The sequence below is a fragment of the Dromiciops gliroides genome, chromosome 1 (assembly GCF_019393635.1).
Source record: "Dromiciops gliroides isolate mDroGli1 chromosome 1, mDroGli1.pri, whole genome shotgun sequence".
Lineage (NCBI taxonomy): Eukaryota > Metazoa > Chordata > Mammalia > Microbiotheria > Microbiotheriidae > Dromiciops > Dromiciops gliroides.
The window spans coordinates 75,769,720-75,785,157 of NC_057861.1; the positions used below are offsets into that span (position 1 = coordinate 75,769,720).

The 15,438-nt window shown below is 50.4% G+C and overlaps 1 protein-coding gene across 1 annotated transcript; it reads right to left on the reverse strand.

Moving 5' to 3' along the window:
- Positions 1-11,481, reverse strand: NRBP2 (nuclear receptor binding protein 2). Its single transcript, XM_043976201.1, has 18 exons — positions 11,130-11,481; positions 9,290-9,412; positions 9,095-9,196; positions 8,775-8,864; positions 8,563-8,603; positions 8,005-8,099; positions 7,870-7,893; positions 7,680-7,763; positions 7,415-7,470; positions 7,062-7,157; positions 2,861-2,993; positions 2,449-2,551; positions 2,230-2,280; positions 1,995-2,130; positions 1,399-1,452; positions 1,215-1,278; positions 892-947; positions 1-731 (listed from the first exon to the last, which is right to left on the reverse strand). Exons 1-18 carry the CDS (start codon positions 11,241-11,243, stop codon positions 663-665), a joined length of 1,491 nt encoding a protein of 496 aa, XP_043832136.1. The 5' UTR covers positions 11,244-11,481; the 3' UTR covers positions 1-662.
- Positions 11,482-15,438: the final 3,957 nt, after the last annotated feature.

The following is a 15,438-nucleotide window of genomic DNA, read 5'->3' on the forward strand; positions in this document are numbered from 1 at the left end:
TCCGTGCAGGTACGTTGTTTATTCGTCGTCCCATGAACAATACACAGGACACCCCCTTGTGAATGAGAGAAAAGGGGGAGGAAAAGGACACCATTGGTTTGTCAGGGAAAAGGACAAGCCCCCTCATCCCCCAGGATTGGCTCAAACCCTCAGAGATGGATAAAATGACAGGGCCAGAGGCATCCCAAGATCCCAAGTCTGTCACACAGAAGCCTGGAGAGGAAACAGGTTCTTGAGGGAGGAGGAAGTGTTGGTCCCAAAGAGATGTGTGCGTTGAGGGGTGGGGGGAGGGAACAAGAACTTGGTTGGCTGAAATTCTTTGGGAGGGGGGTGGGGGACAGAGGGAGTCTAACTCCTGCCAAGTCTTTCACCAAGGAGGAAACATCAGGCACACCCCCCTCCCCACGTCCTCCAGGGACTCCCATACATGCCTCAGCCTAACATCATCAGGCTTTTAGGCAATTCCAGCAGCATAACCCCACATCCCCCATCCCCATCCCCATCCCCATCCCCAAGTCCCTTTCAGAGGGAGCAGCAAATTGTGGCCCTGGGCTGGGACAGGATGTGAATTTCCTGTGTCCTTGCACTCCTGGGTAATATTTGGGGAATGCTTCCCAGGCTACAGGAAGAAGGGGCCCAGCAGGTAGAAAACAGGGCCCAGGTCAGGGTGGGGCTGAACGATATTTGTGGAAGGTGCTCTCCAGAAAGGCAGCCAGTTTTTCACAATCATCCTGGGGGAAATGGGATGAGGAACATTCATGGGGAAGAAGATAGGAGAAGAAGTTTCTTCACCGGCCCCCCCCCCAAAAAAAACCCCATTCCCTAAATCCCTTTCCACACACACCCCAACTGTTCTGGGGTCCTGTGCAGGCTCCTCCCCACTCCCCTCACCTCATGAATGAAGCCATAATGAACCAGCTCTGTGGCTAGATCCTTGGAACTGTCGGCTGCAGAGATCAGAAAACAGAGTAAGACCCCTTCCCACCTTGCCAGATTCTCCCCAGAGCCACCTCCCTGGGCACACCAGGCAGAAAGAAGGGCAGGGAGACAAAGTGCCCTCACTGATCCAGGGAACCCATAGCTAAGCTGGGATGGGGCAGGAGCAGAGCCAAAGAATGCACAGCCAAGCCTGGGCTGGGAGGGAAAGAGGAGAGGAGCAGGGGCAAGGAAAGGAATAGACAAGGGCACGAGAAGGGCAGGGGCAAAGTGCCTACTTGGCAGGAGATCATAGCTCAGTTGTCGGTGTAACTTGTCTTCCAGGACAAGGAGCAGAGTGAGCTGAAAGAAGGGATAAAGAGTCAGCTCGGGACACACAACCCAGGACAACACTGGTGTGATCCCTGAGCAGGAGCCAGCACCAGGAGTGCGCCAAAGGGTGCTCCCTTGGATGCCACTTACATGCCACTGAGCTCTGTCCTCATTCATCTCCATGTTGCACTGCATTTGCACAACCTGGGGGAAGTAGAAAAGTCGCTGTCTTTTCCACCCCTCCTCCCCGTCCCCTCCCAGTGGATTCCTCTTCACTAGAGGTCCTCAAACAATCGTTGATGATTGTCAGGTAGAGGTGGTTGGAAGGAAAGGGCTTGCAAACTTTCAACCCCAACTCCTAGTACTCTTGGGCAGCTAGGTGGCGCCATAGGGCATGGAGTATCAGGCCTGGATTCAGGAAGACTCATCTCTCTGAGTTCAATCTAGGCTCAAGACGCTAACAAGCTGTGTGACCCTGGGCAAGTCACTTCACCCGGTTTGCCTCAGTTTCCTCATCTGTAAAATGAGCTGGAGAAGGAAATGGCAAACCGCTTCAGTTCCTTTGCCAGGAAAATCCCAAACGGGGTCACAAAGAGTTGAACACAACTGAAAAATGACTGAATAGCAAGTGTCCTAGTCATGAGAATAGACATTGGTCAAGGGGGTTCTCCTAAGGGGTAGGGGATGGACTAGATACCTCTGAGATCCCCTCATTTCTGAGGTTTTGGGATCCCTCCCAAGCTCACCTTCCTGGTCTCCACATCAAAAGGCTCTGGGGTGGGGGTCTTGGCTTTTCGGGCATCCTCAGGGGGAGGAGCCAGTACCCGGGGAAGCCCCAGGGGCCGGGAAGCAGCAAAGTTCATGAGTGGATAGATCCCATTCCTGGGGAGCCAGGGAAAGGGCAAACAATGACAATGGACTCACTAACCTCTCCAACCTCTCCCCAGCCCCCTCAAAAGGACCAGCGAGCCACCTACTTACCTGACATCTTCCAGGAACTTGTCCAGCTCCAAGAATGAGACCTCGGAGTACCTGGGGGAAGGGGGAGATGGGTAGGGAAAAAGGCCATACACTCGCAGAAAGATGAAGGCGGCCTCAAAGACAAGAACAGACCTCAACTTCCCCCCACCCCACTCAGGGTAGTCAGAACCCGGGGTCCAGAAGAAAGCAGAGATGAAGAAGGAGGGGAAGAACACTTACCGCCACTGAACCCCTGGCCGGCCAGCCCGGTGAATCTCAGCCATTACCATATTGAGGTCAATCACCTTAGTCTTCTCCTCTACCACATTTTCTGGCATCAGATCTGAAGAGGCTCACATGGTCACTCACACAAGTTGTCAGTGCTCCCCGCCAACTCACATGTGCCAACCAAATACCTTCCCTACCTTCAGTCACTCTTTCACTTAGAGGCTAGGTACCAAAACCCACCACCTAGGTCCCCTTCACTCTCATAGGTGTTGGACTACCCCATACCCTCTCTCATCCCCCCCCCCCAGACATTCACATATATATCCCCTCTTCCCACCTTACTCCACCCACCCACGATGGATGCCTCCCATCCCTAGTCATTCCCAAGAGTACTGGGAATTTCCCCATGCACCAGGTCACTCACATTGGTGCTGGATGAAACAATGAGCTGCCAAGAGCTTCAGTGAGTGAACTTCAAAGAGCACTCGGTGAAAGAGGAGGTTGTGCGCAGAAGGTCGGGAGGCTGGGTCCAAGACAAGGCACGACAGGATAAACTCCTGTGAGGGCACAGGGACGTGAGAAGTGGAGGACTGAAGGGTGGACTGGACAGGAATGGTGAGACACTAGGAGGACTTGAATGAATTGGGAAGGCAAAGAGAGGGAAACACAGTCTGGTCTCCTGAGATAGAGGTGAAACTTGTTTTCCCCAAAGCCCCAATGTTGGCATCAATGAGCACCTGCCTTTCTCTCCTGGGTATTTGTTCATGAGCAAAAGGTAGGAGGAACTGAGGATGGGGCCCTCCTTCGAGTACAGATCCAGTCAGGTGGCTACAGAGACTGGGCTGCTCCCACTCCCTCTCTCACAAGGAGAATCTAGGAAGTTCAGAGACTAGACCAAACTCCCTTCACTATTCCATGAGTTCAACAGGTGGTGGAGTGGTCAGTGTTGGAATCAGAGTCAGGAAGACCTGAGTTTGAATACTGCTTCTGACACTGTGTGACCCTGAGCCAGTCACTTAACCATTCAGCCTGTTCCCTCATCTGAAATACTGAGATAAAAATACCTAACTCCCGCACTTAAGGTGAGAGTTGAACAAAAATAATGTATGTAAAATACTTTACAAAGCTTAAAGCGCTATCCACCTGTTAGCTATTACTATTATTATCAGAGACTTTGTAAGACCTGTTCTTCTATAACTTTCCCCAACTATATATCCCTGGAGCATAGAGGAAAGAGCCTATGATATGGAGTCAGAAGCCCAGGTCTGAACAATTATGGAACCTGGGGGGTGGGGTGGGGAATGGGGAGTGGGAGAAACATCATGGGATGAGAGACAGGAAGACCAACCCACTTCTGACACAGACAAGTTGAGCCTCAGTCTTCTCATGTGTAAAATAATGAGAACAGTACCTGTAGTAACTACCTCACCCTGATGGTGAGAGAGGCTCAAGTGAACGGTATGCAAAGAGCTTTGTAGCCTCTCTAGGTGGCAGCCATGGTTATCATCACTGTCACTTGGAGCCTCGGTTTCCTTCCCTATAATAACACAACACCTACATTCCATGCCTCAATGGGTTTAATAGGTAATAAAGCTTGATAGAAATGGGTGATAAGGTGCTGGAGGCAACAGGGTCCCAACAGAGGGTGTTCCATGTACAATTAGGAGACTTGGGTCCGAATTCCAGCACTAATACTTACCATGTGGCCAAGGGCAAATTACTTCCCCTATCTGAATCTGTTCCCTTCTCGATAAAATAGTACTAGTACCTGTATAGTCTTCCTTTGTGGGGCTGTCGTGAAGACAGTGCTTTGTTTATAAAAAGGCTGGAGAGAAATGGGAAAGTGAGGGAGGTTCCAGCTTTAAGTGAGTGCTCTGTGGGTTCTTACTACTTGGCTCACAGGTAAGCACCTCCCATCTCATTCATGAGGTAATCCTAGAGACCCATGGACAAAAGGCATTGGCTTCTGGAACAACAACAACAACACACACACACACACACACACACACACACACACACACACACACACACACAGTATCCAATAAGGTGCTAAGTCTTGTCAAGTCTACCCGCCCAGCACTGCCTACATCCATTCCTTTCTCTCTCCTCAAAAGGCTGCATCACCTAAATCAGGCCCTCATTGATTCTCACTTATACAACTACCATAGCCTCCCGACTGGTCTCCTTGCTTCAAGTGTTTCCCCTTTCTAATCCATACACAGCTGCCATATCGATATTCTAAAAGCACTGATTGGACCATGGCAATAAATCCAGTGGCTCCCTATTACCTCTAGAATCAAGGATTAAGCTCTTCCATTTGACATCTAAAACCCTTCACAACCTAGTTCCAACCTCCCTCCCTGTGCTTCTTACACATTACTCTTTGTGGTTCAACCCAACTGTCATCCTTGCTGTTCCTCTCAGGTGATATTCTTTTCTATCTCTGGATCTTTGGACTGGCTGTGACATCCTAAATTAAACTGTATAAATATATTAGATATGCTTATACATGCACATATCATCTCCCTCAAAAAAGGGATAAAGGAGCCAGCTTCACACCAAGAATAAAACCTGAGGCCCCCAGGGAAAGCCTGGGTCCAGGTAAAAGCAGGCACATCTCCAGATTGGCAGAGACTGCAGGGAAGAACCATAGAGTCAGTCTGGGAGGGAATGGCCATCATGGGAAATACTTGGGCCAACAGAATGGGGTTGCCCTCTTTGAGGGCAGAGACAATTTCATTTTTTTGTCTTTGTATTGCTATCCTGGAGCACAGCATCAGGTACTTAGGAATGTATATTGTTTGACTGGATGCCAATTCGGAGGAGTGCCTCAGGGACCCCTCCTTGACCCTTTGTTGTTAACAATTTGCCAAAAATGGAAGACCAATAGGGCCAGCCAACGCAGAATCACACGCTTAAGATCTTAAAAGAAAAAGGAGTTGAACATAAAAAATATGAGATTTGATGGATATAAATCTAAAGTTCTACATCTGGGTTGAAAAAAATCATCTTGACAGATATAAGGAAGCTATATGGTCAGACAGTACAATTCATCTAGAAAAGATCTCAGGGTCTTAAGCTCCTTAAGACCATGCGACGTGTCAGTATTCAGGCTTGTACCATAACAGGGGCTTAGTGAGTCACTCTCAAGGAATGTACAAAAAGTCACTTGGGATAATGAGGTCATCAGTTCATACCTAGGGAAATAGGTAGAGCCATAAATCTCAATCAATGTAACCTAGAGGAAAAGACACCGGACTAAGGAATCAGGAAACCTGGGTTCCAATCCCAGCTCTGACATTAATAGCTGTGGGACTGTGACAAGGTACTTAACCTTTGCACCACATCAAAAAACAAGGAGAGTAACATTTGCACTCTGGCCCTGATAAGGTTGTTGTGAGGGGAATACTTTGTAAACCCCAACATGCTGTGAGTTGTTAAGTACCTGGGAACACCAGAAGGGATCATTCATTTCCCTATCTAAGAGCTGGCCAAGGGAAAAGAAAATGGACCACAATGGAAGCCATGATCTGGCCTATGGATTCTGGGCAGATTGCGTCTGGATGGCTCCCCAGAACAAGAGGTGAAGACTGACCACCCTGATGAGTCACAGCCAACTTTAAGAAGTGGAAAAGGACTTTTAGAGAGGCAAGCTAGGACCAAAGTGGCAGGAAGTAGGGAGAGAGCAAGGTGTAAGCTCAAATCAAGGGGAAAAGAGAGAGAAAACTCTAGGGAATGGAATATATCTACAAGATGCATATTGGTGGCCTGAAAGTAGAGGAATGAATAATCTCGGAGCCCAGGTGGGAAATAACAGTTTTTCAGCATTTAGATTTGGGAAAGAGACCCCAAAGGGGGATGAAGAAACCAATTTCACACTAAGAACAAAACCTGAGGCTCACAGGGAAAGCCTAGGGTCCAGGTATAAGAAGGCACCTCTCCAGATTGACAGGAGTTAACGTGTCTTGTCAGAGACTGAAGGGAAGAACCAGGGAGTCAGTCTGGGAGGGAATGGCCATTATGGGAAATTCTTGGGCTGTGATGTTCTTAAATAAGGCGAGGCAAGGGACAGCTAAGTGGTGCAATAGATAGAGCACCAGCCTCTATTTGACCTGAGTCAAATTCAGCTTCAGACACTAGCTGTGTGACCCTGGGCAAGTCACAACATCAATTGCCTTCAAGCCTCCTCCCCCCAAAACAAAAATAAGGCTAGGCAACAGACAGGGCTCCCTTTGACCACTGAAGTGATCAGACAGACAGGGCAATGTCACCAAAAGCAGGAACATAAGTGTATGTATCAATGTTTCAGCAGATAATAAATCATATGAACACTCCAGAGAGGCTGTACATGTGACCTGGTGGTTGGGCAGAAAAGAGAAGCCAAAGTGTTGCCAGGTCAGAGAGAAGAGTATGTCACAGTGGAATCTGAGGGCCTGCATTCAAATCCTGACTGCCTCCCTTACTACTTGTGTGACCTTGAGCACGTCACATAAATCTCTGGGACATAGTTTCTTTATCTGAAAAATGAGAGGGTTGGACCAGATATCCCTTAAGGTTCCTTCCTAAATCTATGATTCCCGACAACTAATGCTAAGGAGGAACTGGGAGGGGACGTAGGCTCTTACCCGCATATTGGGGTCACTCAGTGAGTGTCGGGCACGGGCAATGGCCTCTTCAGTCACCCGGGTGTCCCCGTTGGACTGGATCTCTAGCACAGCCATCTGAGAAGGGGAGGAGACCAGGGGCAGAGCCCGAGCAAGAACAGTATAAGAGGGAGAAGTGGGAGAAGCAGGGGCAGGAAGCAGGACAAGAGGGCAGGTGTGGGAGTTTAAGAGGCAGAAATGACCAGGGGACTCTGCTTAGGGTGGAGGATCCTAGGGAGGGTTGGAAAGAGCATGTTGGAAGGGAAGGGCATGGGCAGGGTAGGATGTGAGCAAAAGGGCCATGCTGGGGAGACCAGGGGGAGGGGAGCCAATACCTCCAGTGCACACATTCCGAACGAAAAGATGTCCACAGCTGTCCCGTCAGCAACCTCTGAAATCGAGGAAGCAAGGGTGGGGAAGGAGGGATGTATACCACGGGGTCAAAGTTCAGGGAGAAGGTATCACAGGGTCAGGGGTCAAGAAAGATGGTGCAGGTACTAAAGGGTTAGGGGGAAGTGAACAATGGAAGGGGTATGGAGAACTGTAAGGAAAGAGGAGGCCTGAAAGATGACAACCCCAGGGGTCCCAGTGGTCACTCACGGCCGTACTCTGGGGGGAAAAAATGCAAGTTTCGTTGTTCCTCTCGCTCAATACGTATAGGGCTACGGAGATCATCTGGGATTGCTGGAGGGAACAGATGGAGAGACTGAGGTGGCCCCAAAGGACTTTCCCCCAGAAAGGCACTTGATCTACCCCCATCTGCCCCCACCCACCCTGGCCGCAAACTCACCATTGGAGAATACCCTGTGCCAGACTGAAGGAGAAAGAAAGAGAAACATGTGAATGGGCAGTGGGGAGCAGCAGTGCCAGCAAAAAGGGAGGCTTTCCCTCCTCCCCTTCCCTGGCCCCCCAAGTCCAGCCTCACCAGAACCAATCTTGATGAGGCCATTGTGCTGGATGAAGATGGTGTCACTGGTCAAGTTGCCATGAATGATGGGAGGGTTGCACGAGTGAAGAAAGCTGAGGGGACACAAGCCAGGGCTCAGGGTCAGAAAGAGCCAGAGGCTTGGAGATGTGGTATTAGAGGGGCTGTGTGTGTGTGTGTGTGTGTGTGTGTGTGTGTGTTGGTGTGTATAGGTGTGTATGTATGCGCGTGTGCATGTGTGTTTCAGGGGTGGGGTTCCAAATCTATGACTGAAGAACTCAGTGCAGAAACTGCATCAATGCAGACTGGCGACTTCTGAAACATGTTATTGCAGAGTCTTTTGGAGCACTGGTAGTTCAAGTGACTTGCCCACAGTCACACAGCTTGTATTTGTCAGAGAGGGAATTAGAGACTAGGGGAAAGGAGAGAACAGAGGGAGTAGATGGGGGACTAAATGCCAAGGGGGTAGGTGGACTAGAAGGGTGAGCTGGGGATAGGTAGTAGTGTGAGGAACATCCAAAGGGAGAGGGCTGGGGGCCAGGGTCAGGGCCAACTCACCTGAGAGCAGATAGAATCTGGGTACACCAGCGTTTCCAGGCCTGGGGGCAGAGGAAAAGAGGGCTTAGGCCCTGGCTGCTTCAGGGAAACAGGGGGCTTGTTCTCCACCAGGCACTAAGCACCAGAGGGTCTTCAGGGATGAAGTGAAAACCCTCTGAGCCCAGCGCCAATACCAACCCCAACAAACAGCCCCCTCCCCAGAGCCCCCATACCCGGGCGTTCATGGCCTTATGGTTCTTTTTGGTCTTCTTCAAAAACTGCTTGAGGCTGCCTGAGGAGACGTACTCAGTGATGAAGATCACCTAGATGGGCGAGACCAGGTTTCAGCTCTGGGCACTCTCCTCACATTCCCCTGGGGCTTGGGACCCAAACATGGGAAGAGCTCAGTGAGGAGGGGCAGCAGTAGGAGGTTAGGTGGCAGTCGAGGCTGGCTCCCTAGCCTTGCCCCTCCCCACCCAGGGGCTCTGAGACAGGGTTCAGCCTGGAACAGGTCAAGAGGAAGGCTCTGTCCTGGGCAGGATGTTGGGCTCACCCGGGCCTTGGATTCTGGTGTGTCCAGCCAGTACTTATGCAGTTTGACTATGTTAGGATGGTCCACAAGCACCAGCTGTTCAAACATGGTCTGGATCTTCTCCTGGGGGACCAGAGGGTGGAGGGGGAGATGAAGCCCAGATGAGGACAGGAGACACTAAACGATGAATGGGGGCGGGGGGGGGGAGGGGCTCACCTCATGGGCCTTGAAGGCCTTCCTGTCCGTGAAGTGCAGCTCATTCCACACAACCTCCACCCCTTCCTCTGTATCCATGGCTAGGAAAGTGCTCTGGATCCCTGGCATGTTGCCCTGGTTGACCTGAGGAGGGAGTGGGATCATTCATGGTACCAGAAGCCAGGAGTGTACCAGGCAGGGCCCTGGCAGGTTAGGGGCTCAAACTGGGCACAGTGAGGTGTGGTTAATGAAGGGGGCCAGGCAAGTCAGGGATCAGGGCCAAGGGGAAGGGAGTTGGACAAGCTGGGCAAAGACACAGGCCCATGCCAGCCCCACCCCACCCCCTTCCCTTCCCTGGCCCCCTTGGGTCACACAAAGGCGCCTCTCATCTCTAGCCCAGACTCAGAAGGGAAGGGGAGGGGAGAGGAGGGAACAGAGCTGTCGCCTGATCCAAAACAGAAGGCTGAAGTAACCAAGGAACAGGGGTCCGAATACAGTCTAGATAGAAGACCCTGCCTTTCACCTAGAATGCCCTCGGAAAGGTGGCTTCCCCTGAGGCCCCAGGGTGTACCCATCTTCCCTTCACCATGTCTCCCCAAAACCACCAGCTTCCCTAGAGCCCAGGGACTTGGAAAACAGCAGGGGAGGAGCATTATTCCAACAGGAATGCCTGCTGTCTATATGCCCCCCAATCCCCCAGCCTGTGACAGATCCAGACCCCCAATTCTCCAGCCTGTGACAGATAAGGACCCCCCAACCCCCAGCCTGTGACAGATCCAGACCCCCAATTCTCCAGCCTGTGCCAGATCCAGACCCCCAATTCTCCAGTCTGTGCCAGATCCAGACCCCGCCCCCCCCCATGGTACTGTGGCCCTTCCTCTTTGTACACACTGCATGGGGGTGGGGAATGGAGACTTCGGGCTGCCCCCTCTTTCCTCCCTTCACTGGGAGATGTCTGTCCCCTCTCTCCCTTTGCTCTAAAAGGAGTCAAGCAAAAACTAGGGGCCTTGCTGAGCTTCATCACCCCCAGCCCACTATGGTACTGCGCAATTCCTCCTTGGACATGCTGAAAAAAAGGTGTCTGCCCCCCCCCCTCCCCGTATTCTGTTAGGAGAACTCGTCTGTCTGTCCCCTCTCTCCCCCAGGTCTAAACAGCCAGGCAAAAAAGTAGGGGCCCTACGGGCTGGGGGAAGGGAGGTGGGGCAGAGTAGGAGCTGATATGGGACTGAGGGATCAGGTCCTGGGCACTGAGCCAAAGCAGGCAGAAGCCTCGCTCCCCATCCACAGGAGCCCCTCGGGGCCCCACCGGGCAGCCCCACAGCAGCAGGCTTCAGCAGACGGTCCCCCTCCCATCAGATAACACTTTAAACCCCCGCCCCAAAGGCACAGCAAATAGCAGATAGCTTCTCTCCTACCCCACGACCCCGCCCTCGGTGCCAGCTAACCCTAGTTCCTACTGACCCATAAACCCATAGCCCAGGGAGAGCCCCGGACCCCTCCCACCCAGCCCCAGGAGTCCCAGTTTCCTTTCCCCCCAGGGCTCTAAGTTCCCCGCCCACGAATCCCTCCGGTCCTAGTAACACCCCCAATCCACAGCTCCCTCTCCTCGGCTCGAGGCTCACGTGCCCCCGGGGTCCTAGTGTCTCCCTTCCCCGGAGCTCCTCGCTCACAGCCCAGGGCCCACGAGCCCCCAGGGTCCCAGCGAGCCCACAGGCCCCTCCCACCTGCCTTCCGGGAAGCCCCTTCCCAAGACTCCGAGTCCCCTCGGTCCTAGAGCTCGCGCCAAGCCGGGACTGGGTCCGGCTGGGTCCCCAGGCGCGCGGCTGCTCCCAGCCCCCCGGGGCCCGGGCCCGGGCCCCACCTGCTCTCGGCGCTTCTGCCAGCGGCCGCACGGACTCTCTTCCAGGATCTCACTCTCGTCCTCGCTCTCGTCCTCCCGCTCCCGGCCCCGCCGCGCTGGCTCCGGGGCCGCCATGGCTGCGGCAGCCCGGGGAGCGGTGCGGGGCCGGGGGCCGGGGCCGGGGCCGGGGCCGGCGCGGGCCAGGCCGGAGGTTCGGCGGGCTCTTCTCGCTCACAGTCACGGTCACAGCCACGGCCACGGACAGGGCCCCGCCCCTCCCTTTCCTGGATCCCCTACGGGCTCCGCTCGTTACGCTCTGGCCGCAGCTGCAGCGGGGCCGAGGCGGGAGCCTGGGAGCGGCCGCGGAGCTCCGCCCGCCAGGTCCCGCCCCGCGGGGTCCGCCTCGGGCTGGCTAGACCACTTCGTCCCGCCCCCGGCGCGGCCTGGGACCCCCTCCCATTGGGCAGCCCCCAGCCTGCGGCTCCACCCGTGTGTGTGTGTGTGTGTGTGTGTGTGTGTGTGTGTGTGTGTGTGTCCTCGTGTGTGTGTGTCCTCGTGTGTGTGTGTCCTCATGGATGTCTCTGTCGGTGGCGGGCGTGGGCATCTATTGAGAACCTCCTTACACACACACACACACACTCTCTCTCTCTCTCTCTCTCTCTCTCTCTCTCTCTCTCTCTCTCTCTCTCTCTCTCTCTCTCTCTCTCTCTCTTTCTCCCCCTCCTCGGTCTTTCTCCGATGCCTGGAAGGCATTTCCCACCTCACCTCCACATTTAGAAATCTCTAGTTTCCTCCAAAGTTCAGCTCAAATGCCACCTCTTACAGGAAATTTTTCCTAATCTCCCCAAATGTCAGTGCCCCCAACCATTACCTTGTATTTGTGTCGGATATATTCTGTGTTTACATGTCTCCCCCAGAAGATTGTAACCTGCCTGAAGGCAGGGACTGTTTCAGTTATGTCTTTGTATTCCTAGTGTATAAAACCAAGCTTGGCAGATAGTAGGTGATTAATACTTATTGATGGATTGATGAGGAAACCGATGCCAAAAGGGGCAAAATGACTTGCCCAAAGTCTCACAACAACAATAGGCAGGCAGAATTAAAATTTGAATCCATATTTTCTGACTCCCAAATTCAGTGCTCTTTCCAATATAAAACAGCAGAAGATCATTTAGCAGCAGGGCACCTCTGAAATCGTTACCAAACCATTTATTAATAATAGTAGCTAACACTAACATAGCGCTTAAAGGTTGGTTTGCAAAGCACTTTACAAACATCTCATCCTCACAACAACCTTCAGATAGATGGAGGTGCTATAACTTTCCGAAGCAGATGTTGTTCAGTCTTGTCCGACTCCACATGACCCCATTTGGGGTTTTCTTGGCAAAGATATTGGAATGCCATTTCCTTCTCCAGCTCATTTTACAGCTGAGGAAACTGAGGCAAATGGGGTTAGATAACTTGCCCAGGGTCACACAGCTAGAAAGTGTCTGAGGCCAAATTTGATCTCAGGGAGATGAGTCTTCCTAAATCCAGGCCTGGCACTCTATCCACTGTACCACCTAGCTGCTCTATTTGTTATTAGCACCCCTACTTTACAGAAGAGGAAACTGAGGCAGATAGAGAGGTTGTGACTTGCCCAGGCTTGAACAGCTAATAAGTTTCTGAGGCTGACTCCAGGATAAGAGTTCCTACTGTACCACTTAGTTGCCTCCTAATTATGTACCCCAGGGATATAAATGTAGCAGGAGTGATCAAGAACACCCTGATAAATTTAGTTCTTGCCCTCAAGTAACTTGTAGGGGAAGGAGGATATGAGATGTGCACAAATAAGAAAAGATACAAGGTAAAATTTGATAGGAACCTCCCTACCCAGAAAGGAAGAAAAATTTGAGGACAGAAAGAAAATTTTCAACTGGGGGAAAGTGTCACCAACTTCGCATCCTCAAATTTTTCTTCCTAAATGTTCATCCTCACATAGTTTCCTCCCTACTCTGGACTGTACATTTTGAGTACATTATATATCCACAAGTGACCATAGGAAGTATGACTGTAGGCTTGTGGGGCTGTCTTTCCTGGCTCCTATATCCTTCTGATATAGGAAGAGGTCAGAACTGGGCTCTGCTACACTCTCCCTCAACAGAATTTTAAGCTTAGTGAGGAGGAGTAACCTAGTTCTAGCATGGAAAGGGGTTGGTCAGATACTTTCAAAGTAAAAGGGACTGATAGTATAACTGCAGATAGTTCAGGACATTTTCCTAAATGCAGAAGTAGCAGCAGATGAGAAACTTATGCGGAAGCATCTGCCTCCCCAGCTTGGTCTCGGGTTTGAAATGTAAAATTGATATTAACAGAATGTTTCATAAATTTATCACAAGTCAGATCATCTCTAAATATAGCTTATGCTTCATTTCCCATTAATATCCTTATATCTTTCTCCACAAAAGAAAAAGACATTCCCATTTTAGTCCAGAATATGTCTTATGACAAGAAATCTTAATTTAAAAAGACATAGTACTTAAACTTTTAATCGCCACCTGCCACATAGGTCAGCCATTTCCATTCCTAGAACTAGCAACCAACCCTGTAATGGATAACTTCACAACTTCATTTTCCTTAAACTTTCCCAGAAGCCTTTGGTGCAATAGATGGCTTTACTGTAGTCCAAGTGGCTCTTAAAATAGTTCATCAGAGCATCTGAGGAGTTAGGGTGAGCAGCTGTCTTCTCCCCAGAGATAGCTGCTTTCTGATTCCCACCCTGTGATCTTTGTTCTGTACTGGGGTCATCTCATCTCTGCCTTCTTCACTAGCCTGGCAATGGGAGGTCTCTGCTGTCTATGTTTTCAGAGGATTATGACTCTCAGACAGTGAGGGAGAGGGAGAGATGGAGTGCCCTACTCCACCACAGGGTGAACCCACCCTCTCTATGTGGCTCCTTTCACATGTATTGCCACCTGGCTGCCTGACAGACCTTTTCCTCTCTGGCCTGGTGTCCAAAAAGCAGTCCAGTTCCTTGGGTTTTTAACTGACTGTGATTGGCACAATAATTCATGACAATGTTCTTGGAATTTCAGTTCCTGACTTTAGCAGTTCCCATCTCCTTAATACAAGAATCTGGGTAGAGACCAAGAAAATGCCCATCTGCCTAGTCATTGGTTATAGAAAACGATTGACTCAGAGCTAAAAGGAACCATAAAGGTCTAATTGTAATGGGAGGTGAACATCTGATCAATGTGATGAGTATCCTCAACCAACCTGATGAGATCATGTGCTGTGGACCTATGTTGTAAGGAAGCACCTTCCATGGAGGTGGCTACTCCCTATGTGACCTTGGGTGACTCCCTAAATATCTCTGGGCCTCCCAGGACCTTCCTTCCTTATCTGTAAAATGAGGGAGTAGGAATAGATTGCCTAAGAAGTCCATTCCAGCTAAGATCTATGATCCCTTTGTGCCCTAACTCCTTGCTGAGAAGACACAGGCAAACCCTTTGACCATTCTCCAGTGATTGGGGTCACTTCCTGTTGACCTTCAGGAAGATGGACTCTCATCAGAGGAGCTGCCTTCTCTGTGGTTTATACCAAGCTACAGATAGAGCCAGCACTTTTTTTTGTTTTTTGGTTGGTTTTTTGTTTGTTTTTTAGTGAGGCAATTGGGGTTAAGTGACTTGCCCAGGGTCACACAGCTAGTAAGTGTTAAGTGTCTGAGGCCGGATTTGAACTTAGGTACTCCTGACTCCGGGATCGGTGCTCTATCCACTGCACCACCTAGCTGCCCCAAGCCATCACTTTTTTAAAAAATAGTTTAGTTTTTGTTACATTTTGAACTCTAAGCTATCTCTCCATTCCTCCCTCCAAATCCCCGACTAGAGAAGGCCAACATTTGATACAGTTATATGTGTGAAATCATGCAATACTTTCTTTGGAGGTGGTTATCATCTTCCTTCACAGGTCCTTTTGTAGCTGATCTGAATATTCAACTTGTTCAGAATAGCTTAGTCATTATGAAGCCTTTACCTAAGAAACTGTCTATAAAATTTCCCCTAAATTTTTGCTTTCTATATAATCTTGGCTACATTGGTTTTATTTGTACAAAACCTTTGTAATTTAGTGTAATCAAAATTAACCATTTTCTATTTCACAGTGCTTTCCATCTCTTGTTTATCTATAAATTCTTCTCCTATAAATAAATGTGATAGGTAATATGGTCCATGTTCTAATTTACTTATGATATCTCCCTTTATGTCTAGGTTATATATCTATTTTTATTTTATCTTGGTAAATGGTGTAAGATATTGGTTTATACCTAGTTTCTGACAGATCACTTTGCAGT

Coding starts and splice junctions, on each gene's coding strand:
- NRBP2 (XM_043976201.1), bottom strand. CDS start 11,243: ATGGCGGCCCCGGAGCCAGCGCGGCGGGGCCGGGAGCGGGAGGACGAG. Junction 9,413..11,129: donor GGCAGAAGCGCCGAGAGCAG/GTGGGGCCCGGG, acceptor CTCCCTCCTCAG/GTCAACCAGGGCAACATGCC. Junction 1,279..1,398: donor AGGACAGAGCTCAGTGGCAT/GTAAGTGGCATC, acceptor CCCTTCTTTCAG/CTCACTCTGCTCCTTGTCCT.